We start from the raw sequence: 25,915 nt of genomic DNA, 5'->3' as shown, positions 1-25,915 counted from the left end.
TAAATTTTGCACCTATTATTAGATATGCAAGTTACTGATTACTTATGTATGCACAAATGCACTGATAGAAAGGTAAATTCCATAGTTATTGGCAGCAGCTTCCTATTATGCTTTGGCCAATTATGAATTACTGAAATGGAGAATACAGCTTTGTGAACATTAAATCGAATGCAAAGACCTATTCATGCAGAGCTCAATCTTTACTAGAAGCTGACAGTAAAATAATATGTACAAAAATGGAAGATGAGTTAGATCTCCCTTTTTTTCCTGATACAGCAACACAAGATCATGTACATCTAGATGTGAGTTGACTAGGCTTACTACAATGTATTTCTTGACAAAAATTCAACTTCGATGATGGTCATAGGTAATGGCTGTAACAACTCAGGGCCTTACCCAAAATGGCCAGCCGGAAGATAATATTTGGGTTCTTTGATCTTGTATAAATACTCAAGATCTATCCAACAAATAACTGATGTAGGACTAAACACACGTCCGCACAGATCCTCACATACTCTCCCATTCAAGCCTTGATGTTCTCGTTATGTTAAGGGTTCAAATTCATTCAAATCTATTCAAACACCACGATCGGCCTGTGGTTAGCTCTAATAGATCCGTGCTGCAGTGTCCTTTAGTCTACATAGATTATGGATCATGTTCTCTTTAATACTATTTGTAACAACTTAGGACCTTACTCAAAATGACTAGCCGAAAGGTATTATTTAGGTTCCTTGATCCTGTATAAGTATCCAAGATCTACCCAGCAAATAACCAATATAGGACTAAACACACGCCCGCACAGGTTCTCACACTGGCCTCTTTGAAGGTTAAGTTTTCCCATGTTCGTTATATTAAAAAAAAAATACATTTGGCCAGCCAAAACTCTTTTCCGCCTTCAATTGAAGGATATATATTTGACTAATAGAATCAACGATGACCCAATTAAACTAATAGAATCAAAGCACTGCTCAGTCTTCCATGATTACAAATTTGAGTTAAAAAAACACACGAAATATCAAGAATCGACAAAAACAGAATTAAATCAATACTATCAAAGTACTACTAAGTCGCCACCAAGGTAGTAGCCTGGTGGTAAGGGGGCGATAATTCCGCCCAAGTTGCCCGGGTTCGAAACGCGCGGGCGACGATTAAATTAGGGGACCGGATGCCCCACGCCCGGCTGGCTTGTTGGCGGTTATGCTTTCCTTCCACTTGTACCAAGGTGGCGCTGGGGTGACGTACCCACACGTGAGGCGGTGAACCCAGTGGGGTGAGCCCACGGGTCGGTGAAGGCACGCGAAAACCTGCGACCTGTATCGAACATTCCCTGGTGAAAGGGGGGCCCAGTAATGGGGCTGCTACGCGGGTGGGCTGGTCCCTCCCCCTCCCCTCCTATCTTTTTACCAAAAAAAAAAAAAAAAGTACTACTAAGTCTCGTAACATGATCAACTGGCCAAACCGAGGCATCAAGATAATGGATACAACTCTAAGATTACGCCTTTGAGTTAAAGAAACGACTACAAACAATGAAGCGAGAGCACAAGGGACGGAAAAGGAGAGACGAGAAGGGCCAAAGATTGAACCTTTGCGGAGGCGAAAACAGGGCGAGAAGAAGGCAGCAGCCGAGACGAAGTACATGAGCAAACATCCCAATTTCTCTCCTTAAAAGACTCCTCTGGATTCGCCGGAAGAAGCCGTCCTCCGTCTCTTGCGACCCCGAGAGGGACGCCCTCGGATGGCATCGGACGGCGAGCGGCGGCGCCGTCGATCTCCGAGCGAAGCGCCATTGGCCCCAACATCATCTCTCCCTTACTCTCTTCCCCCGGCCGCCCGTGTATAGAGGGCGGATGAATTCCAGGGAATTGGAGTTCGTTGTGGGTTATTGAAGAGCGGAGGGAGGAAGATCGGAGGAAGTTTTGAGGGCGGCGACGACGGCGGTGAAACAACGGAGACTCGGCAAATGATTTGTGGGATTTTATTAGAGCGGGACTGACCATGCTCAAATTGCAAGAAGTTGCACTCACATCAAGTAATAACGTAGAGGGCAAAATTAGATTTTTAATTTTATGGGAAACACAATTCTTGGCTTGGATGCGAGAATCATCAAGGTTTGTATAGTTTTCACTTTGGTACCTTCCACTCCTCAAAAATTAGAAACAAGTATATTTTCTGTATTTATTTTTATTAATGTTTTTTAGTAATTATATTTATTTCATCTCTGCTTTGAGGTGCTTTAATATTTTTTTAACTATATTTGGTTGAACTAGATTCTTGGGGTGAGAGAGTAGGTCAAGGGTAAGTATAATCTAGCATAATATATGTATTTAGATAGATAATTTAATATATTTAAATTTTTTAAGTAAATTAATATACTTGAACATATATCTCTTTTTACATTGGGGAAGAAGCCGACAAGAGAACAAGAACCACCGCATAGAAAGAAGGGGAAGGTAGAAAGCATGTAGGAATAGGTCTTTCGACCATACTAAAGGAGATAATTAGTCAAACCTAAGTTAATTTTGACCATATCTACACTAAAATTAAGTTAACATTGTAAGACAATCCAAAATATGACCCTCCACCGGACTTCGACTTCAACGATAGGCTTGAAAATAGTCGAGTTTGGATTAAGTCGTTATATATATTAGGCATTTGCTAGGCTATCATAGGTCATTCTTTTTTCTTTTTTTGAAAAACAAAAAATTTAGAAATGTTTTAACTCGAATCATGGACAACTAAGCTCACCTTATATGATAACTTAACAGACTTCATTTCCAAGAGAGAGAGAGAGAGTGTGAGAGAGGTAGGAACATGAAATACATGTATAGCACCACCAAAGCTTAAAATTAATAAGTAAACGACAGGAGAAGAGAGAGGGAGAGAAAGAGGTAGGAACATAAAATTCATGTATATCACCACCAAAGCTTGAAATTAATAAGTAAACGACAGGAGAAGAGAGGGGGATAGAAAAAGACTGAAGAACGTGACAAACATTTCTGAGCCTTGTTTTACTAGTACTGCTTATCTAGGTCTAGACAAAGTTGGAGCTTGGGTGATCAGCAGAGCAAAATGGTACTTGTGGGTTTTTTTTTTTTTTCCAATGACATTTATCCTTTGTTTAACCTGATTTATTGCCGTGCCAAGAAGATTGTTTGGCGGAAAAACAAAAAGAAAGTTAGTCGGTGTGTTTTATTCAGTTTGTTTAACTTTTTTTTGAAGGAAATCAGATTATTTAACTTGATCTATCTCACTTAGGGGGAAACAAAGAGAGAGAAGCTTCACAAAAAACTGGTTAAACAAGTGTTCTTCGTTCAGATTACATTGTATAAACTTTGTTATAATAAAAAATAACATCTGGGGCTCTTGGTCGGCACGAGTCTTTTACTGTTCAGACCAGGTTCAGCATGTTAATTTCATTTGTGGGCATATTTTATTATTGGCTTTCTTCACATTGAGTCTGAACTAATGTTCGATTTACATGAGACATTCACCGACCGCTAGCATCGGGCACATGATATCGTCGAAACCTTAAGACATCGAATCCTAGGACCTTCAAGCCTTCAAGAAACTAATAATTAGAGGATATAAGAGTTATTTTAAGTTCCCTGGTAACTAACAATGGACCTAAACCAATCGCTTGATGGGTCAGCTTTGGCATAATATGAGTCTTAATGTCTCAGGATCTTGATTATGATACTTTTGTTTCAACTCTAATTGTATTCATTTCTTTATGATAGGGTTATAGGCTCATTCAAGCCATACGCACCTATCATTAGTCTTGGTTTTTAGTTTTGGGTCATGCACAACCCATACATCTAAGATTTGGAAATGAGGAGCACCAAGCTTGCCAGACTCACTCGAACACTTTAAGATGAGGAGTACCTTAGAAAAGAAGTGAAGCATTGGATCGTACATTAGGAGACTCACCACAAGACAAGGCAATCTAATCTGTATACAGGCACATAAAGATAAGCACCTCGATTTGATATAGATGAAGTTCTAAGATGTTCCAATAATTTTTAAGGGCTCATTTGGTTCACAGAAAGTATAAGAATATGATTTATAAAAAATAGATTTTTGAAAAGAGAATACATGAAAAAGTATTTTTGGCATGTTTGGTTAACAATGGAAAAGTGACAGATTTTTAGAATGCTTATGTTTGGTTGACTATCCACTTTTCTGTAAAAATTATGTGTAATTCCTATTATACCCTTAATAAAAATTAGGTTTTTAATGCCTCTTTAATGATAAAGGACTTTTTTGGGAGAAAAAAATTAAAATGAAGTGATTTACGGCACAGTAAAGTAACTTTTTCATATTTTTTATGGAAAAAATTTTTCAATGAAACATGGAAATCATATTTCTACGGAAATACAACTTTTCCATTTCTCTGCTTTGGAAACTTCAATCTCATTAACTGTGAAATACAGTCAACTACACTTGTTTTTAAACATATTCTATTACAAACCCACGTGGCCTGACAGTGGCCTCATGCTAGATCTAGATATCGCGTGCATTTGGAGGATTCAAAATGACGTGGAATCAAATAAGAGCAGATTCCCGGCTTTAGGTAGAAACCAATGAGAATGGTGTTTCTTTTTTGAAAGATTGTTGAGGCTTGTCGGCTTGGGCTACTAGAATGGTTGTATGTATTAATTTTGGAGGAGATCGGTTATTAAATCTATGACGTTCCAAGACTTTTCATTCATTACTATATGATGGAGACTGATTGCTACTCTACTTAATTATGAGGTGACATATTTTCCCGAGACTGACAGTGCTGCTACTTCGAAGGGGATATATAAAACTAATTTATGAATTATTATGTTAGATTTTTTTTGATTTTTTATATATTTTATTTTTTGATTCTATTTTTTTTTCTAGATTGGTATGAATAAAATCCGATTTTTTACCTGCCAAAAAAAAAAAAGGCCATTAGAATGGCGATACATGTCAGCCCGTTCCGGCTTAGCTTTGTACAGATATTTGATAGTGGAAATCGACTTGTAACTTCTAACTTTAAAGTCATCCAAATTAAAGAGAGAAAATATTGGGCAACATCGTAAGGACCAATGGGAGATGCACTGGGGGCAGCCATCAGTGTCCATGAAAAGTCCTCGGGTTTAAGCAACTCCATGCAATTTTCTTTGCGTATTAATACCAATTCTCATTAATCGATCCCCTTGCATCGTGTGGAGAGAATTTCTGCATGCACACACTGAGCATCCCAGTATATAGCACTACTTCTAGCATTAGAAATCAAAGCTGGCGAGATCCAAAGTCACCTAAACCCACCAGGATATGACGTTTGAAAATTATTTTTACTTCTAACATCCCACTGCCCGCACTGCGTTGCCTTCTGCCACCCTTGCAAACCACAGAAGGGAAGATGACAAACGCATTGCACCCACGAAGTATGATTGATGACCTCGAGAGACGAGAAAGCATCCAAGGGAGAAAAAAAATGTTGATCTTGAAGTCTTCAAGGTAATAAAGGCGTCCAAAGTTCAGCAGCAGCAGCAGCCAAGTACGCTTTATGATGTTTTAGATAACAAATGCAACCAGTGGGGGTGGAAAGTGGAATGAGACAACTGCCTGCCTCCGCGTCCAAATGCCATACAGATAAGAGGGGCATCCTTCCTGTTTCCTCCATCTTTAAAAACAACGCATGCTTCCATGCATGCGTTTGGCTTTTGGTTGAGGTCAAAGCGAAGGAAACTATTGCATGGCACGTGAACTTGGGGATAAAAGACAAAAGGGACTGCAGGCGAATCTACCCATGCCTCTCGAGAGGATATCTAAGAAGTAATACATCACTTTCCCTTTCAGGAGGAAGGTGAGGGGTAGGACACTCTGAAAGCTTAGGCGAGGTATAGAAATATATATATGTAGGAACTTATAGCTCCACAAATAAAAAGGAAACAAGTTTCAAATCGAAGACAGTGGAAAATTTGAGATTTCCCATGGTTGTTTATGGATTTTTGAAGTATTCCTTGAAGATTTGTATTAGTTTCTTGGATGAAACCTCGACCACCAGTGGATTTTTTACATCAACTAATTTAAACTAAAGCTTTTCAAGCTTCCTAATGGTGGCCAAAGAGAGGACTGAGTATCTTATCTAGTCTTATTATATGACGAGAACTATGTTTTTTTTTTTCTGAAAAATTATAAAAGCTATGTTATTGTTTGAAATCTTGAATTCATACAAGCAACAACAGAGTCCAATCCATCATTTTTGATTTTAGCGTTTATTTAAAGGGAATAAGGGAAAGGAAGGATTTGGATTTAATAGCTAGCAAAAGTAGCTCTGAAATTACCGACTATATTTAGAGACATGCATGCATCTCAAGCCTGATCTTCATACATTTCCACTAGCTTTATGATGCATGAACTTATAGTCTCACTAGCTGTATGCCACCTACTTCAAGTGACAAAAAAAGAGGAGATTAATATTAATATAATATACAAATATGCTTCTCCCATTAACTGCATTCGTTGAATTTTATATGTAATTATAAGAATCTACATGGTAGTTCTATATACACCCCCCCTATTGCTCGGACACCCCCCAAAAACCAAAAATAAAATACCCAAACTAACCTTTAGTGTAATTACCATATTGCCCTTGAAATTTTCTCAGTACACCTCCCCTTCCTCCTTCCTCCTCCTCCCCATCCCTCACCTCCCCCCCTCCTCCCCTCCACCTCTCCCTCCACCTCCCCGTCCTCCTCCTCCGCCTCCCCCCTCCTCCTCCGCCACCTCCTCTCACTCCTCTTCCCCCACCTCCCCGTCCTCCTTCCTCCTCCTCCCCATCCCCCACCTCCCCGTCCTCCTTCCTCCTCCTCCCCATCCCCCACCTCCCCCCCTCCTCCCCTCCACCTCCCCGTCCTCCCCCTCCACCTCCCCCTCCACCTCCCCGTCCTCCTCCTCCGCCTCCCCCCTCCTCCTCCGCCACCTCCTCTCACTCCTCTTCCCCCACCTCCCCGTCCTCCTTCCTCCTCCTCCCCATCCCCCACCTCCCCCTCCGCCTCCCCCCGCCTCCCCGTCCTCCTCCTCCGCCTCCCCCCTCCTCCTCCGCCGGCGAGGTGCTCGTTGCTCGGGAGATGGCTGGGGGGGTGCTTGAGGCGAGGTTTTTTGGGCGGAAGGGAGAAGCCGGCGGGTGTTTTGGAGGGGAAGAGCGGGGTGGGGGGGGGTTTGGGGGGTGTAGAGAGCAATTTAGGTGAGGGGGTGGGAAGGGTGGGGGGTAATTTAGGAATTTTTAATTTTTTAGGGGTGTCCTTAGCAAATGGGGGGGGGGGGGGTGTAGAGAGTATTTAATTTTTTTTTAATTTTTGGGGGGTGTCCTGAGCAATAGGGGGGGTGTATATAGAACCACCCGAATCTACACTGACCGCATGAAAGGTTGAAGTAATTGATGCCATAAAAAGTTACTCGAATTTCTTTGATGCCACTAGATCAATATGAATATAATAAATATATTCTAATAAAAAACAAGATACGGAGAATATTTAATAAATTTACTTCTCATCAAAAAGTAGTGGTACAAATCTCATCAACTCACTAGTCCCATTGGAATTCTGTTGTGGGATTACCATATGGATCTTTGGATAACGTCTACTATTCCATTTCCATCGCCATACATGATCTAAATCAGAAATACATCTTGTGTTGCCTCGATCAGTACCATCCAAACCAATTAAGATAAGACGTGTCTTACAAAGAAGAATTCGATGAGTAGGGACTGAAAAATTAGCAGCAGGATGGGAATAGACTTGCTTACTATTAGGACTCGTTTGATTTGGAGGAAGATTTTTTTTTTTGCTAAAATATTTTTTTTTAAAAGCTAATATTTACGTACATAATACTTAAAAAATAATTTTTATATATCTAGTTAGTCGATGGCATATTATAGAATAGGCCTATTAACGAGCCGAGCCAAACTCGGGCTCGGTACCGAACTCTGTATTAGGCTCGAGCTCGGGCTTGAACTCGTAAAGCTCGTTTCAGTTACAAGCTCAAGCCCGAGCACGAGCCTCCAGTTACAAGCTCCAGCCCGAGCACGAGCTCGGGCTCGATAACAAAGATCCAGCATTACCAAGGCCTGAACCACACTGCCATCCCTGTAGAAGGCCGAGATTAGAATGTTGAAGATAATGTCGCTCGGGGTATTCATTTCCCTCATCAAGCTCCTTGCCCTCCCCAACTTCCTATTTGCGGCAGAGGGCATGGATCAAAGTGTTGTAGATCACCAGGTTTGGCATCAAGCTGCTGTCTTTCATGAGTTTCAAGAGCTTAAACGCCTCGGCGATCCGATTCGTGCGGCAGAGGCCCTTCATCAGGATGCCGAAGGTCCGCTCGTCGTCGTGGACGCCGAAAGTCGCCATTTTTCGGCGGAAGAAGTCGCGGGCGAGGTCGATGTCGTGCTGGACGAGGAAGGTGGCGCGGGGTTTGCCGGTGCGGGAGAGGGCACGGATGAGGGAGACGAGGGTGGTGTCGTCAGGAGGGGAGGGAAGGGTGGAGAGGAGGCAGAGGGCGGCAACAGGGTGATCGGAGGAGGGCAGGGGAGGCAGCGGGGAAGGAGGGGATGCGGGCGGCCCATCGGAAGATGTGGAGGGCGGCAGAGGGGGTCTTCTATTGGAGGATGAGACCGACGAGGTCTTCTTCGGGGGTGGGAGTTGGGGCTGTGGTTGGAGTGGGAGAAGAGGAGGAGGAGGAGAAGGATTTAGAGGGGAGGAAGGCTGGGAAGAGACGGCGGATATGGGCTGGGGCTCGGGAGAGGAAAGGAGCGCGAGGGGAGGGGAGACTCAAAAACGGGCCAAAAATGAACTCGAGCTTGAATTTAAACGAGTTTCATTTTAGGCTCGGGCTCAAGCTCGTTTGACTAACGAGCCGAGCTTTTACTGGGCTGAGTATGAGTTGAGCCCGAGCAACTCGGCTCGTTAACATGCCTATTGCAGAATGACTAATATTTGTTTTAGCATCTATTTTTTTTAAAAAAATTATGTAAAATATTTATCATACTATTAATAAAAAAATATTTTATTTCATTCGATCTAAAGTGTATTGTTAGATTTTTTTTTAAATTTTTAATCAGTAAAAACTAAGTTTTTTCATATTCTATATATTTTTTATAAAATATAAAAAAATTATTTTTATTTTTTATTTTGAAAAATTTTAAACACCAGTATTTCTTAATTTCTCGTTGACTTGTTTTTTGCCTTCCCTCCTTCGCCCGAAACAAACGAGTCCTTTGTAATTACTTAGAGCTCCGCTCCCGGGAGGAAATAGAACGGAAAGTTAAATATTCTCTGCCGGAAATTTCGTTTGGGCTGCCCTAATAGCTGAGGTAACAGATCCTATTTAAGTAATCCAAAGAGGAGAAAGCAAGAAGACGAAAAAACCCTAGAAAAAAAAAGCTTCTAGGTGTTCCCTATCTCGCTTCTCGCGCCCTTGGTGATTCGATCTCCTTGCGTCTCGATCAAAAGCCGCGGGTTTGGCTTCACTCTCCGCCGCGAATCGGATGGACGCGGCGGAGGAGGAGGCGGTGGCGTGGGCGCCGATCGGGGGACGGCTGGAGGCGTTTTTCTGTAAATAAGCCGGGGGCTCGTGTTATTCCCCCTCTCTCTCCCCCGTGGAAGCAATGGGCTGCGCCTGTGGCAAGCCCTCCGCGATCGAGGACAGCAGGGAGAGCCCGAGGGAGAGGCCGCCAGCGCCGCATTCGGTGTCGGGGACGGTGCAGGCGGTGGCGCCGGCCAAGCTCTCGTCTTCCGTGGAGCGCGCGGCCTCCGCGGCGGTGACGGTGTCTTCTTTGAGTCGCGAGGAGGTGGTGTCCGTTAGGGGAGATGGGGGCGCGGTGTTGGTGGCGGAGAAGAAGCACATGAGTGGTCCGATTAGGGCTAATGGACAGGATGCTGAGAGGAGGAGGGAGAGGCAGGTTTATTCCAACCATCCTATGAGGGTGGCTAGCGGTGTTCCGAAGGCTATGGAAGGGGAGCAGGTGGCGGCTGGGTGGCCGCCCTGGCTTGCAGCTGTGGCCGGAGAGGCCATTCGGGGTTGGGTGCCTCGTCGTGCGGATTCGTTTGAAAAACTTGACAAAGTGAGTTCTTTTCTATCCGCTTGGCTGTTCATTGGAGGTACTCTTTATCTTCCGTTAACAAACAAATAAAACTTTATGAAAATCCTTTGCTTTTTAATTAATTTTCTTGATAAAGGAATTATAAGTACAGAGGCTGTCACTTGATAATTTATAGCCAAATTCAGACTTTCTTGGGTTAACATCCCATATTGCCCTTGTATTCACAAGAATTTACCAGCGGGTTGTCATAACTCATAAACCACTCTATTTGAACAGACAGTGCCTTTGAGTTAGTAATCAATTATTGGGAATGCTTGATATGCTGCATAGCATGTTGTTTGATAATTCATGAGGTAGGTGGCTGAATGCCTCTTTGTTCTGCTGTATGGTGGGTCTCTCCAATTTTGTTTTCAAAAGAGCACTTTTCAGGGTTTGTAAGGAGTGATCGTGTTTGTTGGGTTCTTCAAGATGGGACAGGGATTGTATTTAGGAGAACATGGCCTGTTATTATGTTGAAATAAGTTGATGATCCCACTTCAGAAGGAAATCTCTCTTTGTTTTTGAAGTGCAGTGATGTCTGGGAGTCTTAAGGCATTGCCTACTTCATTTGGATATTTGTGCCAGTTGAATAATTTTTGCTGTCACAACTGACGAAGAGACTGCGATAGGTTGTGGAGGGACTTATCTAGCAGAATGGGCGTGAAGACTAGTAGTGGCATTAGTACAAATGTTTTTTTTGTCAAAAGGGGCAATTTGTATTATATGGAGGAGGTTAGTTATGTACTTTTAGGTGGAGAGTGTAGTTGGTTCTTTAATGTGGAAGTAAGAATTTCAGAGGAGTTTGTGCTTCGGATTTAATATCATTGATAGAAAAATACCATCTTCATCTCCAATGTTCTTTGTTTATACAGCAATCATTAGTAGATTTTTTTTTCAAGGCGTGGCAACTTATTGCACACTCATCGCTAGGGTGTGAAGCCCTTTTAAGCAGATTACTTTATTTGAGCTTGTGGATATTGCCGTCTACTATTACTAGTATTTTCCTTAGACTATAGTTTTGTTGGTGTTTTCTTATTTTCTTTGAGAATGCAAGCTTTTGTTGAGTTGTTAGATTTATGTACTAATTTGCAACATCTTTCGGCTGAATTGCCATATCCACTATCAGTTTCTTCTCCTTTTCCTTTTCTTCTTCCTTTTTTTCGCTTCAGGTGTGGGCTAACGAGGATGATTGGTGGCACTGGAGGAAAGTGAAGCAATTTGAATTCTAGGCCTGGGGTGGCTGGGGATTGTTCACTTTTGTCAATAGTAGAGGAAGTCCTTGATGTGTGCTGTTTTTGTACTTGTGGAAATTTAGGGTAGGTCATATGGCTTCTTGGAATTTGACAAGTTTTGTTTAAAATCATAATTGCTTCTATATATCTTTGATGGAAAATACAAGGGTGCCGCTTCAAGATTCAGGAGAAGTGAGTGTTCTTAGAAGCTACTTTACTCCTATTTTATTAGAGGTAGGGAATGGAAGTCTCAAGTTATTTGGGATAAGTCAGGGTTCCATCCAAGTTTGAGAGAAGGCATTTTGGGAATTCCATGTCTGAAGGATGGAAAAATTAGCGGGTTGATGCGGACACTAATATGCAACTAGTAATTTTTTGTACACGTGCATGTATGCAGAGTTTTTTTTTTTATTATTGTTTTGATTTTTAAGGAAGTTTGATGCAGATCACATGAGGTTGGTTTATGTGAGCATGGAATCCTAGGTGATTGGAGAGATTGTAATGTTATTACTGATAATACAACAAAATTCTTAACTTTGGAATAGGAGACAACCAAGACCGCAGGAATTGATTCAGTGAGAGAAGCTCAAAGTATAAAGTCAAATTGGAATTGGAAACATGTTAATTTTGGATTTGAATGTATAGATATCAGCAAGGTGGTGGACTAGAAAATTCTCAAATAGGGAAAGGGATATCTTGAGGTGATTAGTCAAATATAGATATGTTTTTTGAAGTATAATGTTTTGTGGGGCTAGTGTGAGATGGTTAATATGCTGCTGAATAAGTTTTAGGGTTTCAGTTCATGATTTAAAAAAAAAACAACATGATTAGTGTTGATATTATGCATGGGATTTGGTGATTGGATTGATGGGTGAGCAAAGGAAAGGGAATATGCAGACATTTCAGTGGTATAATAGTCATTTATGATAAATATCAATGTATCGACAAGTTTCTGTTTCGAGTGATTGAGAGAGTTTGTAAAGCGAGCCTGCTTTTTTTTTTTGGCTGTGTTTTGTTAACTTTAAAAGTCGGAGAGGCAAAGTAGGAGAATTTTGTTGGGTAGGAAGTGCTGTTTTTATTGTTATATGCTCTACTTTTATAGGTATAAGTGCCTTATTTTATACTATTAAAAGAAGAAAAATCTATCTAACTCATGTTGCTTTGCTATATATTCACTTGGTCCAATTGAAGGAAGAAAGCCAGAACTTTTTTCTTCATTTTTTAAGTGGAATTAACATTTCATAATAGCCCAATATATCGGTTTCCTTCACCTACCATTGATCACAAAATAGTTGCTTTAGATTATGTTAGGAGGATTAGGGCTTAAACTTTTTTGAAATTTGAATGCAGGTGGTGAAATTATGTAATCTAGAGGGAAAATGATAACATGGTGAATAGTGGATCAAACGTAACATTTTGCAACAAATATAGTGAGAACTGAGAATTGTAGTATGAATTGAGAAAAAGGAGGTTAAACAGTGGCTTGATAGCCTCTTTGAAGGAATTGACAAGACTATCCAGGAGGAAAGAATTTTAACTGGGATATTGCCTCACAAGGGAATATGAATGGTTGCTTAGAAGGCGTGGCTCACAGGTAGAGATCTAGATAGACCTGACTATATTTAACTATATGTTGTGAGTGGAAGGAGAAGATTAAAGCCCTATATAAGTGATTGAGGTTGATGGAAAGAGGTGCACTAAATGATTGTTCTATTCCATACCTCGCCTTTTTGGAGATACAAAGGGGATGCAAAACCCCTTTGTAGACAACATGGAGGTCCTTGAAGGTCTCTTTGGGCCATGTAAAGACCTATGATACCATGATTCCGTCGATCTTTCTTTTTATACTGTGGTCAAGCTGTTTAATATAGACATACAGTTGATGGTAGGAGCATCTAACTATAGGGGTTTAAGCAACCACAGGATATGTTTTGTGGTTGCAGGTGACTTTCAGCATTATCCCTGATATGCACCTGTATGGATGAAAACAGAGTGGAGGATTGTGTTGAGTTGTTGGGGATTGAGGTTGTGAAACTGTCAATTTTTTTCTCAGGCCTTTGATTGAGATTGGGTAAATCCGAGGCCCTTTAACGTAATACTGGAAACACATGGAGGCAGTTAGTTGGAAGATGTGGATTTGTTTCCTATTGGGGTAGGATATTCTTGCTGTTCTCCATGTGAACCAACTGAGGGTATTTAAGGCCTTGGAGGCCAAACTTGGAAACATTTAAACTTATAGATGGAGCTTCCATGCCAACAAAATGGATCTGTTGTTAGGGTTAGAATCAAAGGAGTTTCGTGTGAGGCTTTGTGTGAACTGTAGTCAGCGCTTTCATTTATTTGGTTATGAAAGAAGATATTTTGTTAAAAAAGCAATGGTAGACAGATATGCTAACGGAAAAATGGTTGGGATGATGCAGCTTCTAAGATGCACTTCAAGAAATTGGAAGAATATCTTTAGTTAGTGCAAGAGTTTTAAGATAGGTCTCTTGTTTAACATGGATATAATACTGAAGTGAGATTTCTAGATAGATTTGTGGTGCAGGTAGATAAGATGGAAGGATATCTTTTGTTTGTGCAAGAGTTTTAAGATAGGTCTCATGTCCAGCATAGATATAATAATGAAGTGAGATTTCTACATAGATTTGTGGTGCAGAAAGATAAGTTTTGCTCCATGCCCCTTATATAAATAGAGAAGTTAAAAAACTTCATTTTATGCTTGCTCATGTCATGTTAAACTTCTTGGTGATGTCATAATGTCCAAGTGCTTGGAAGATAGGTTTCATTCCAAGTTTATTATGCCTCCCCCACCCCCCCCACCCCCCTCTCTTCCCTCTTTCCTTTGTGAGTGTCAGGATGGGACAAGGTGCAAATGGACCGACAAGGGTTGGGACATCCACTAAAATGGCCAAATGAGGGACTAGAGTTGATGGAAACATTTTTAATCTCTTGTAGGACAGTGTAGTGGTTCATGTATTTGTACACTTTTGACTCCATATGTTCCTTTTAAGCTGAACCAGTGGATTCGAATACTTGAATGCAGAAATCATGGAGCATCATCTTAAGTTCAGAAAGAATTGATTTTCAAGCTTGTAGACTTAGATGTTCACAATGACAGCAAATGTCTGGTTTTCGGAGGTTACTTCATTAACAGAAGTATGATTTTCTTACTGTAATAGTTATTTTAAAGGCTGATGATGTTTGGACATTGGGATCTAATTCTTCTTTTTAAAATGACTGATGGTATTCTGACATAAATAAGAAAACTTCCATCCATAATCTCTATGAGGTTCCTTTATCAAAGTTAACCATCTCTTGACATGTCTAGTAATGTTTATGCAATTGAAAAGGACTATAGCAAAACCTTGAGGTATTCTGAACTGCCAAATTAGAAATTTAGCGCATATTGATAATGATAATCTAAACTGAGTTGTTTGTGGAGTTACTCAAATGCTTGACATCTTCTTCAACAGATAACGGCCAGTGTACTTCGTTGTCATTGAGTATGATGTATAATACAATCCTCATGCTTGCTTTTTGATTATAGACTGTCAGTGCAGGATGTTTATGTTCCTAGTTTCAGGAGGCCTGGAATCATTTCTTTTCTTTTTTGTATAATTGAAGAATTTGTTACAGAGAAGGAGGTGTTTTGACCATAAAATGATGAACTAGCTTGTACTCATGCTTTGGTGGATGCAAAATTTTGCTTATTGCGAATATTTTTCAGAAACTCTTTGCTGATCAGTGCTTTAAATTGCATCTTGGTGGTGCGGTACTCTTCTTTCAATAAAAACAAGTATATTAAGACTCTTCCCACTTTTTTTATCTGTCTTATAAAATTTGCTGTTACAATTTTAAAGAATATTTGTCTTGTAATGGCATCTTATTATGCAGATTGGCCAAGGAACTTATAGTAATGTTTATAGAGCTCGTGATCTTGATAATGACAAAATTGTCGCTTTGAAAAAAGTGCGGTTTGATAACCTGGAGCCCGAAAGTGTAAAGTTTATGGCTAGAGAGATTCTCATTTTGCGCAGGCTTGACCATCCAAATATAATAAAGTTGGAAGGCTTGGTAACATCACGGATGTCTTGCAGTTTATACCTTGTTTTTGAATATATGGAACACGATCTTGCTGGGCTCGCTTCCTTCCCTGGACTCAAGTTCACTGAACCCCAGGTACCTAGGATGGCTAAAATCTTTATTTTTTACAAAAACTGCAGCCGATATCTATTTGCCCCTCCTCTTGTTACCATCTCTAAATGGGAAAAAAATATTTACTTCCCTGATACAGCTTGACTATGGTATACATATAATTTTCTTCCACATTTGAATAAGATTATGGAAGAAGAGCATTTATAGTGCTGTCTTATGGTTGCAAGAATGCTCTAGCCTTTTAGTAAGGAATTATATGCATTTACTAACATTTTGAAGCATAATCATGTAGATTATAACATTTTAGTTTCATTTTACAGATTAAATGTTACATGCAACAGCTGCTACGTGGACTTGATCATTGTCATAGTCGTGGGGTTCTGCATCGGGACATTAAGGGTTCCAATCTCTTAATTGACAATAATGGCATCTTAAAAATTGCAGATTTTGGTTTGGCAAGCTTCTTTGATCCTGATCAGCGACACCCATTGACAAGCCGTGTAGTTACTCTGTGGTATAGACCCCCAGAGCTCTTACTTGGGTCCAATAGTTATGGGGTTGCTGTGGATTTGTGGAGCACTGGTTGCATTCTTGCTGAATTATATGCAGGCAAGCCTATAATGCCGGGAAGAACGGAGGCACGCTCCTTTCTTTATTATAGTGAAATGTTATATCACCTAAAGTACATCTAAAAGTCTAGTAGTCATTAGAAATGCATACTTCGAAGGTCTAGCTCATATATTCACCTTATCTTTTCTAGTTATAAGTCAATGAGACATATCTATTTATCCATCCCTGATAAGTATTTTCATTTTTTATCATCATTTTTATGATAGTTTGCAGATAGTTTATTTGAGCTTTCTTTTAGAATTATGATGACTTTAACTTAACAGTAAGTTAACTGTTTTTTATATGTTTCTATAGGTGGAGCAGTTACACAAAATATTCAAGCTTTGTGGTTCACCTTCTGATGAATATTGGAGGAAATCTAAATTGCCTCATGCCACCATTTTCAAACCACAACAACCCTACAGGCGATGTGTTGCTGAAACATTTAAAGATTTCCCTGCATCAGCTTTAGCATTAATGGATGTCCTTCTTTCAATAGATCCAGCAGATCGTGGAACTTCTGATTCTGCCCTTAAGAGTGAGGTGTGTAGATCTTTTTCCATTTGGAGATCATCAAATTGTGGTTTTACCGTATATCAAACATTTTGTTCTTAATTACATTATATGAGTCTGTCTTGTTGATCCTTTTTTGGTATTGATCCAAAAATTCACATGTTTGCTGTAATCTTATTTGGTTATTCTACCATTAGGATTATAAGGATCCTTTAATTTTACTATTTTGCAACATTTGTTGCTTTTCAAGTATCATTTATAATTATTTTCCTCTCCTTTAGCTCACTAGTATTTAAAGCTTGTAAAAGATAGTTTCCTGTGATTTTTTTGCAATCTAGCTCTCATCTGATTGGAGTTCTTGCAGTATCCTAGGAGCATGCCATGCAATTTCTCCTTTTAAACATTTGTTCCTATTTTTTTTGCTTATTATCCTATTCCTTTACTGAACTTCGTCTCAACAATTAAGATTGTTTCCTTCCAGATCCTTGCAGCATTTAGCTGAGTACATGTAGGACTTTAGCTCCACCATATACCCTTGCATAACCAATATGCCTTGTCTTAGGTATCTAAGTTCACATTTATAATTTGTCTTTCACCTTTCATTTCCTCCTACAAAAGTTCACAAGGTATTTATAACTTGTTGGATGAAATGGGCTGGTGGGAGCATTAATGCATGATGTTTTATGAAAATATTTGAGAGAGTTTACAGTAAATTGAAACTTGTTATAATTGATGACAATTATGTCTTCGTATATGGACTATTCTTGGGATTGTCTTAAACGATGTCAAGTGTAAGTCGATGCTTAAGAATTGAAAAGGATGAGAGAAGTATTGTTTTGTTTTGCATTTTCAATATTACTAATTTTCTTTCTCAAGATCAAGAAATGCGGAACTAGCTTGTACCGAACCTGTCTGGTCTGGTTCAGCGTTGAAAAATAGTATCGGCCCGTACTGGCCGGTACCGGCTAGGAACCGGTCGGTTCGCACCGGTTCCAATTTTTTTTGGGCTTTTGGATGTGTGAAACAGGCCGAACCAGTGGTATTGGTTCGGTATCGGGCCGAACCGGTCCGGTGGTCGACTGGTATGCCTACCGGTACCGGTTCGGCGATCCTTGCTCAAGATATTTGTTAAGATATTACCATATCATGCAAAATTCTAAGTTTTAAGTGCACAAGCTTGTGGTTGAATCTAAAGACTAGATCAACTACCTGTCCTAATATTGAAGAGAGAACTCATCTTTCAGAACAATCTTTACCAGGGGAATGCATTCCATTTACCATGTCCTAATTTTACTGTAGTCTGACTTATTCTCCATAATGTAAACCTTGCATTGAAACCTGTCCGATTATTCAATATTATATCATATGTAAATAGCAGATTCTGCATGTAAGATGAGCACGCTCATCAGAATTCAGTAAATAAATTCAAACTGTTCCTTTATTTCATAATTCTGTGAATTCTCAGATTAAGACTTGTTGCTATGCAATTGAAGGTGGGTTTCTAAGGAAAGGTTTAAAGGAATTGTTTATCTGCTAGTAACGAGGAATAGTCTTTCATCAAGGGAATGGCTTTTTCCAACTAATTTTTTTGTCCTACATGTTTCTAACATCATGCTATCTATTTTATTCAGCTACTCATGTATTCAATTCGAGAAGCTTATATTGTCCTTTTCCACCTAGAGTTGTCGAACAACAAAATTGTCAAACACACTGAATTGCGAAACCAAATATGTGCACATCCTATGCTTGGTCCTTGAGTACTTCTCTTGTATTCTCTTCCTGTTTGGGTTTCCTTACGTTCAAGGATTGGGTTTAAGATTGCAATCAGAAGAAGAAATTATGCTTCTTTGTTCTAAGACTGATCTCTACTTTTTCCTTCTGTCATGATGCCAGTCTACGATTTAGAAGAAAAAAAAGCTTCTGAGTGACTTTCTTTGGAGAGTTTCGATCATTAAGGCAGATACCGAATTTTTATGTGCAAGATGTTGTCAAACTTCTAAAGATGGTGCATTGAAAATAACTTGCTTAAAAACACTCATCTCAGCCTTGCTTTTTAAGTGGCTTTGGAGATAGTGGCAATGGAACATGATTACCTGTGGTACATCATTTTGCGTTTTAAGATATGTCAACAGGGGTTAGTCTGTGGTGTTGCAAGTTTCCTTGTTATTATATGGTGACCATTTCTAGTTCAGAACAATTCAATGAAGGAATGCACTTTAGAAGCAAGATGGCAAGATGTTTTTCTGGAAGGAATTGAAGCTAAGAGGAGACAATTAGTCAAACACATCGTGTTTCTAGACTTACGAATTAGCTTCTCTCTTTTCATGCTGAAAGAGACCAGTCTGCGGTGCTGCAGCTGTCAGGATGATGCCATACAGATAGATGCCATTTCCCAAATTGCATACTAAGCTGCAGCGCATGCCAAATGCTTTTGTACTTTTCAAGAATGAATCCTTGTCTTTATCGCTAACCCTGTCCATCATCATGTAATTGGAGGAGTTGCTTCAATTTTTTGAGTTCCTGCAATTTTCTTTCCTTGTATGTTGTTTATACATACATTGTTATGTTAAGTGCAATGTGCTCTGTTTATTTCCTTTCTACCATGCTGGTATTAATTTGTAAGAGGGATATCCATACATAAAATATTACTTATTGGATCAGTTAATTGTTTTTAAATTCTTGTATTATGGGCAGTTTGTTTTGTGCCCTTTCCTTTTGTAAATAAAATGAGCTAGTTATTCTTTATTTTGTAGTTTTTTACAACGAAACCACTTTCTTGTGATCCTTCAAGCTTGCCTAAATATCCTCCAAGCAAAGAATTTGATGCAAAACGACGGGATGAGGAAGCTCGAAGGTTTGTACCATATACCTGTATATTTTCTATTTGCATAATATGGTTGAGCTCAGAATACATGCATGGAAGGTGGTGTTTGGAGCACTATCTTCAGATTTAGGAGGTTTGTTTTGAGGGAGATTTTTTTTTCCTTTTTACAAGCCCTGGTAAAGTTGGAGGAGAGGTGTCATAAACCCAAGTCTATTCTAATGTTATAACATGTTATATTTTGGGGAGTTTGGAGTGTTTGTGTGGAATCATTGAATTTTTTCAATTCTGTGTTATAAGTAAGCCTGGTTAACCACTCCATGGGAGTTCTTTACTGTGGAGTTCTTTGGCTAAATGGGATTTAGATTTGGTAGGTCTTGAAGGATGAGACCCTTGAAAACCTCTTTCATTTTGAGTTTGTTTGTGCTTTTGCTTCTTTTTTTTTTTCAATATATATATACTCATGCATGCATTCACAACATTCATGCATTTTGTTGGAATATTTCTTACATTGTGAGAATAAAGGTATATTTATTCTATCATTGTCAGCAAGCAGTCTTAAACTTAAGTTTTAAGTTTTCACATAATTTCAGATCAATTTTTGTCATCTTAAAGATATTATGATGAAATTAAGAACATATAACTTGGTATTTATGTGGATTCAACATTAGTTAATTTTTCCTACCAAGAATGACTCAGATTGCTTATTTACTAACACCTGCCAAGTACTTGAGACATCATTTTATTCCTTCTTTGAAGCATTGCATTATGTGTACTCTGATGTAGCCTTTCAGCAAAGTGATTGGTTAGTCTGAACCAGAGACAGATTTTAGTAGATAATATTACTTGGATTGTTCCCTCCTAAGCATAATTCAAAAGTTGTTTGGGTGTCCAATAGAAGCTTAGGGCTAGCTCTGTAGAATATGTACTTTTAAAGTATTTCTCATTTGGTGTTAGCTTACAGCCTTGTCCTACTAAAGTTGTAATACTGAGACTACCTAATTTTGATTATCAGGCAAGGGGCTGCAGGAGGCAAGGTGCATAGACTTGACCTTGAAAAGAGAGGACTAAGAGAGTCTAGAGTAATTCCTGCACCTGATGCCAATGCTGAGTTAGCCTCATCATTGCAGGTAACTCTCTCTCTCTCTCTCTCTCTCTCTCTCTCTTTTCCACACATAACACACACAAGCACGCCTGCTCATTATCATTAAAGTTTCTTTAGTTTATTATGTACTATACCTTTGCTTTGCAAGTCCCTTGGCCTGCTAACTTCATTTTCTTCCCTCCTGTATCTTTCCTTTATTTTAATGCTTTACTGAATCAATAATTATGGAAACTTTGACCTTTTTTCTGTCTAGTTACATTGTTCTAATCAAGAGAGAGGAGTTGACATAAGTGAATAAAACTGCTCAATCGTCATGAGCTGAGTACGAAATATCCTCCCCTCCCCATCCCATTCTCTTCCCGCGGTTCTTATGGGTCTTGCAGAAGACTAAAATATTTTCACCTAAAATATAAACGTGTCAAAAATATAGGCACAAGAAAGAACCTGACGATACATTCCTATAACAGTTTGTGCAATCCTTGGACCCAGCAAAGCACTGATCTTCTGAGCACTAGGATTAGATTCACATGAAGAACCTTGTTCAATAAATTCTTGGGTTGCTTTTTTCCAACACTTTCTAAAGCCTGAAATGTGGAATCGGGTTTTCTTTGCTTACTGAGACATTATTTTAGAACTTATAGTGAGAGAATAATACTAAGATATATTCAACTAGACCTCTGGATCAATCTGGTGAGTGACCAGTTGTCTGCATGTCTATCCACAATTTGTACAGAACTTCTCTCTGCCATTCTTCAAGTTTTTACATGGTACAGCGTTGGCTGATTTTTATTGATCAATAATCCATACTGCTTAAGACTTGGAAATATCCACCCTCTTTTTGCAGGTTCTGCTACAATATTCTATTTTCTTCATTTAACTCCAATTTCTTTTCCTCGTACTTTACTAATCATTCCTTGGTGAGATTTTTTTGGGGATGATTAAGATCAGGACAAATCTAATAAATTTAGACTAGACTTTCCATCAAATTATTTGATGTCCAAGATTAGATTGTTAAATTTGCTTTGCTGTTTAGATTTTTTTTGCAGCATGTGTAGCTGTGGAATTCTTTGGTTTGTTGGCATAGTATTTTTTTATACTAATCTCTCATTTTTATTTTAAAACTTATTACATTTGATCATATTCGATGGGAATTTTTTCAACTACTTGGAGAGTTTATTCTTTAATCTTGTGCATAATTTTAATATGAAAGTACATTGTTATTCCAGAAAAGGCAAGGCCAGCTCAATACCAAAAGCAGAAGTGAGAAGTTCAATCCACATCAGGAGGAAGTTGCTTCTGGATTTCCAATAGAGCCACCTCGACCAACTCATGTCCTAGAAGCAACTGAGGATTCTCAGTCTCGTTATCCTAATAGGTCATCCCATTCTGGACCTTTGGTCCATCGAAGTCAATGGTCAAAAGCTCGGAAGAATGAGGATGACATACCTAAGGCTACTGCAGTTGCTAACCTATCAGCTTTGTCTGGATTTGTGGCAGCAAGGAGGAACAGTGAAAAAATTGGTGCTCATTTAGAAGAAGTTGCCCCAACAGGCAGGTTGTCCGAATCTAGTAACGAACCCTCAGATGCAACCAGAAAGTATGCTCAAATATATCATCGGAAAGAAGATGAAAGGAACAGCAACATGGATCAATATACTGTAAGTAGTTATAACTGTCTGAACTGCTGCTACGATTTTTTCATCTATCTTAATTTGATTTGAATTCAATAGGTTATAGAAGGATGGGTGAATCTTTGTTGATATCGATGTCTTCTTAGGGTGATTGATAGGTTATCAACGTTTGGTTTGGGTGATGGGCCCCATCACTTGCTTGAGATCCAGGCAAATTGCCTGCATCAAGTAATATATTTTATTGCTTACTGTTGGTTTATTTTCTAAAGAAACATAAGTATTACCTTTACAGAGTAATAAATTGGGACATGCAAAAACAGACGTTCTATATATTAGTAACCATGGCCTGGTTGTTTCATTTTTCCTTATCGATTGAAACATGTTCCCGAGCCTGTGACCAATAAGATTTCCAAAAAGGACTCTGTACGGATGGATTGCATATGGAGAGGCAGATGTGATGAGCTGTAATATGTTAAAATAGAAGCATGAACACTTGCATTGCTGTTGCTTATGCAAGGTGCTTATTTAATGAGACGTCATGATTTTGTTGAAGTTATGTGACATTTGTTAAATACAGGTAAATTTGCTAGAGTTTGACCTTTCTGACTCCGATTGAGGTTTTTGAAAATGCGGATCTAATTTTCTCCCTACTTCATTTCTTATGATGTTACATGACCTTGATATGATATCTCATACATAGGAGCCAGGTAGGATCGTTTCTTCTTATAATGGCGCCAATGTTAATAAAAGTCAGTGGTTCGGTGCTTTCCAAGTACATAATTTATTAACTTAGCAGGTGTTAACCTCGCACATGTTGCCATCTAATCAGACAAGTGATTGTGCATGCTCTATATTTTGTGTTTTAAGACCACCTGAAGGTGCAGTATGTTATTATTTTCCTGTTTGCAATTTGTGTTCATGGGCCCTGACACAAGATTTGTTAAATATTATGTTTGCAGCAGCAGAGTTACGGACCTAAAGGAAACAAGATCCATTATTCGGGGCCGCTACCGCGCCCGTCAGGCAATATTGATCAGATGCTCAAGGATCACGACCGCCAGATCCAAGAAGTCTTCCGACGGGCTCGGCTTGACAAGTCAAAAGTTAGGAAAGTTCAGGGCAATGGTAACCAAATTGGTGCCAAGCCTAGTGATTTTGGTGCCATTCCAGTTTATCCCTCCAGCCGTGGGCCACCATTTCCAGTTTTTACTTCAAACCGTGGTGCCGTGCAGTAAAACCTGCAGAAACGACTGCTCAAGCTATAAGCTTGATGGAACATGAAGTCGAACAAGAGGACCGCTGCTGCTTTCGTTAGAATTGGGGAATTGTGGATCTCTTGGCTTTTGGGGTGGGATTGCAGTCAGGGTGATGTATAGAGATCTTTGCATTGCTTGTCTAGTATGAATCTTTGTAATGAACAAGTGATTTATTAATTGAGGTGAAACTTAGCCATCTATGTCAAATTGAACTGGGGTCTATTTTTGTAGTGTCATCGTTCTAGCTTTTCATCTCTCTTGGGTTGGTTTTGGTTGGAGGACTTCACCAACCCGATGGTTGATTGGGCATGCGCCATCTTTGATTTTCTTAGGAGCTTGAGGTATGAGAGGAAGTTCAGGGTAAATTGAGATCATTCCAATAGCTTTCTGCATTCTAAATAATTTTGTCAGATGCCCATTTTGTGCACACGGAAATATCCCTCATCCTGTAGTGTAAGGGGGGCGATTCTAATTTGCTTGAATTGATGCTAGTTATGGATGTGTTTGCACACTGAAGCGATTGCACACACTAAGTTGCAAAGCTAGTGTCAGTGGATCCAAGGTGATTTTTTTGTGCATCCATCGTTACTCGAGGCTGCAAGTAAATGGAAAGCCTCGGTCTAGACTATGTACAGGACTCAATACCATGGTTGATTTTTTTTTTGCTTTTCAAAAAGAAACAGTTAAAGCCTAGGGGGAAAATCTATGAGAAATATAGCCCCTTTCATGGTGCGATGGACAGGGAAAAGAAAAGGTCGAAATTGCGTGGTTACATGTCTTGGAGGCTATTGCATGAAGCTGGGCTCCAAGAAAACATAATATGTAATTAAAAAATGCAGTAAAAGAATAATATCGAGCACAATTTTCAGTTAGGGTTGTCAACGAGACACGCAAACCTATAACTCGATTTGAATTCCATCCGAATCCGACATGGACACTTTATGGACTAATCTATCTATAGGTAAAATGCAAGGCATGCAAGATCTATATGTTCTCTTAGGTACGATTTTGAGGTTATTGAAAAATTACTAGATCCTACTTGACCCAGGTCATCACTCGACCTGTACCTGATAATTTATCTAATATACTATATAAATTTTATGCCTATATCCCCCACATTTTTTATAAATCTTATGAGTTATACTTTGGATTTATATCATTGTTGAATAATTTTAAGGGCATGAAGAGAATTGAACTTCTTAAATAATGGTACCCCCTCAAGATGTCGACCTGGTCCTACTCGTATTCAATCAAGCTAGATCCGTAATCAATCCAAGTTGCATCCAATCTCTACCCAACTTGATCTCATACGAAACTGGTACGATCCAATTCTTAAATGGGTAAGGTATGGATTCAAATGTAAACCAGACTCCTCAACAAATCAGATCCAGTGACTCTAAAGCATTACTATTTTCAATTTTTGTCACCTTTAAATGCATCGATGTAATTACACTTTGTACTTTGTCTTCAGGCATGTCAAGTGGCGACTTTGTCTTCAGGCCCAGGCCCAGCATGTTTATAGAAAAGCTAATTCCAAGTTATTAAAAGAAGTTTTTCATTTGCATTCTTAAAAGATTTCTCAAAGAAAAAAAAAGAGATAATTTCTTTTATGACGAGTTCAAGTTTAATTATTTTATAAAATATGTAGTATATTATCTAAAGGTATAACCTAACCTATTTGGATGATAAATCCCTTGGCACGTTTTTTTTTTTTGTAAAAGCGGCTACTTATTTCATATAACTCTAACATGAGTACAATCTGCTAAATCGCGGGAAAGTAAAAGTTGTAAATAAAGATGAACGTCTTCTACAGACGTCCAAAGAAAATCTCTAGAATGCCGAGCAACAAAAGAGGCGACCCAGTCTGCAGCTCTGTTCGCCTCCCTGAACACGTCCTATCTGAACATCGCCCATCACCCGCGCCACCCTACGAGTCTCCCGAATGAAGGGATGACCATCTCCAAATCGATCCGCCCCTCGGAGCCAATTGATAACCATAGATGAGTCTCCCTCAAGGCAAACCCGCTCCACACTAAGTACTTGCCACGCATAGGATATATCCTCCCAAGCAGCCTGCAACTCTGCCCCGACCACTGTGAGTCCTAGCGTGCGCCGCCCTCCTGCCGCAATCAACCTACCAAAGTGGTCCCTAATCACAAATGGCTAGCCACCATCAACCTTGGCACGTTTTCGCTGGATCCATAAAGTAAGAAGCATCTAGCCTTATTACCTCTCCTAGTCACCATCCGAGCTTTCAGACCCCTCTTAAACAAGGGTCTGAATTGAAACAATGTCTGGTAAAAGCTCTTCATAGATTCCATATATGTTCCACTGACAAAAGAACCAAAAAAAAAAGAAAAAGAAAGAGAGAGAGACCATCTGAAAGATCATCTCATGCAACAAACTTGACCTACTATGGCATAAAATTCTCTCCGATTTCTTTCGCCGCATGATTCGCTCCTTTGCTTCCACTACATTC

At 39.4% G+C, this 25,915-nt stretch overlaps 1 protein-coding gene and 1 long non-coding RNA gene across 4 annotated transcripts; one reads left to right on the top strand and one right to left on the bottom strand.

The window, feature by feature from the left end:
* The first annotated feature begins 9,307 nt into the window (after positions 1-9,307).
* LOC103710246 (probable serine/threonine-protein kinase At1g54610) lies at positions 9,308-23,643 on the top strand. Of its 3 annotated transcripts, none has more exons than XM_008795904.4 (8): positions 9,308-10,096; positions 15,241-15,525; positions 15,822-16,139; positions 16,426-16,653; positions 19,377-19,477; positions 20,460-20,574; positions 21,776-22,207; positions 23,143-23,643. In XM_008795904.4, exons 1-8 carry the CDS (start codon positions 9,641-9,643, stop codon positions 23,413-23,415), a joined length of 2,208 nt encoding a protein of 735 aa, XP_008794126.2. In that variant the 5' UTR covers positions 9,308-9,640; the 3' UTR covers positions 23,416-23,643. The 3 variants fall into 3 exon arrangements, with proteins under 3 accessions (XP_008794126.2, XP_038986293.1, XP_008794125.2); XM_008795903.4 differs by having other exon boundaries at positions 9,317-10,096; positions 23,140-23,643; XM_039130365.1 differs by lacking the exon at positions 15,822-16,139 and having other exon boundaries at positions 9,314-10,096; positions 23,140-23,643.
* A 1,302-nt stretch (positions 23,644-24,945) lies between these two features.
* LOC120111942 lies at positions 24,946-25,737 on the bottom strand. The gene is made up of 2 exons (XR_005513447.1): positions 25,615-25,737; positions 24,946-25,129 (listed from the first exon to the last, which is right to left on the bottom strand). It is a non-coding gene; the product is annotated as an uncharacterized LOC120111942 (long non-coding RNA).
* Between the last annotated feature and the right edge of the window lie 178 nt (positions 25,738-25,915).

This window comes from Phoenix dactylifera, chromosome 9 (assembly GCF_009389715.1).
Source record: "Phoenix dactylifera cultivar Barhee BC4 chromosome 9, palm_55x_up_171113_PBpolish2nd_filt_p, whole genome shotgun sequence".
Taxonomy (NCBI): Eukaryota; Viridiplantae; Streptophyta; class Magnoliopsida; order Arecales; family Arecaceae; genus Phoenix; species Phoenix dactylifera.
Note: the sequence above shows the minus strand (reverse complement) of the source record. Positions and strands in the feature narration are given on the sequence as shown.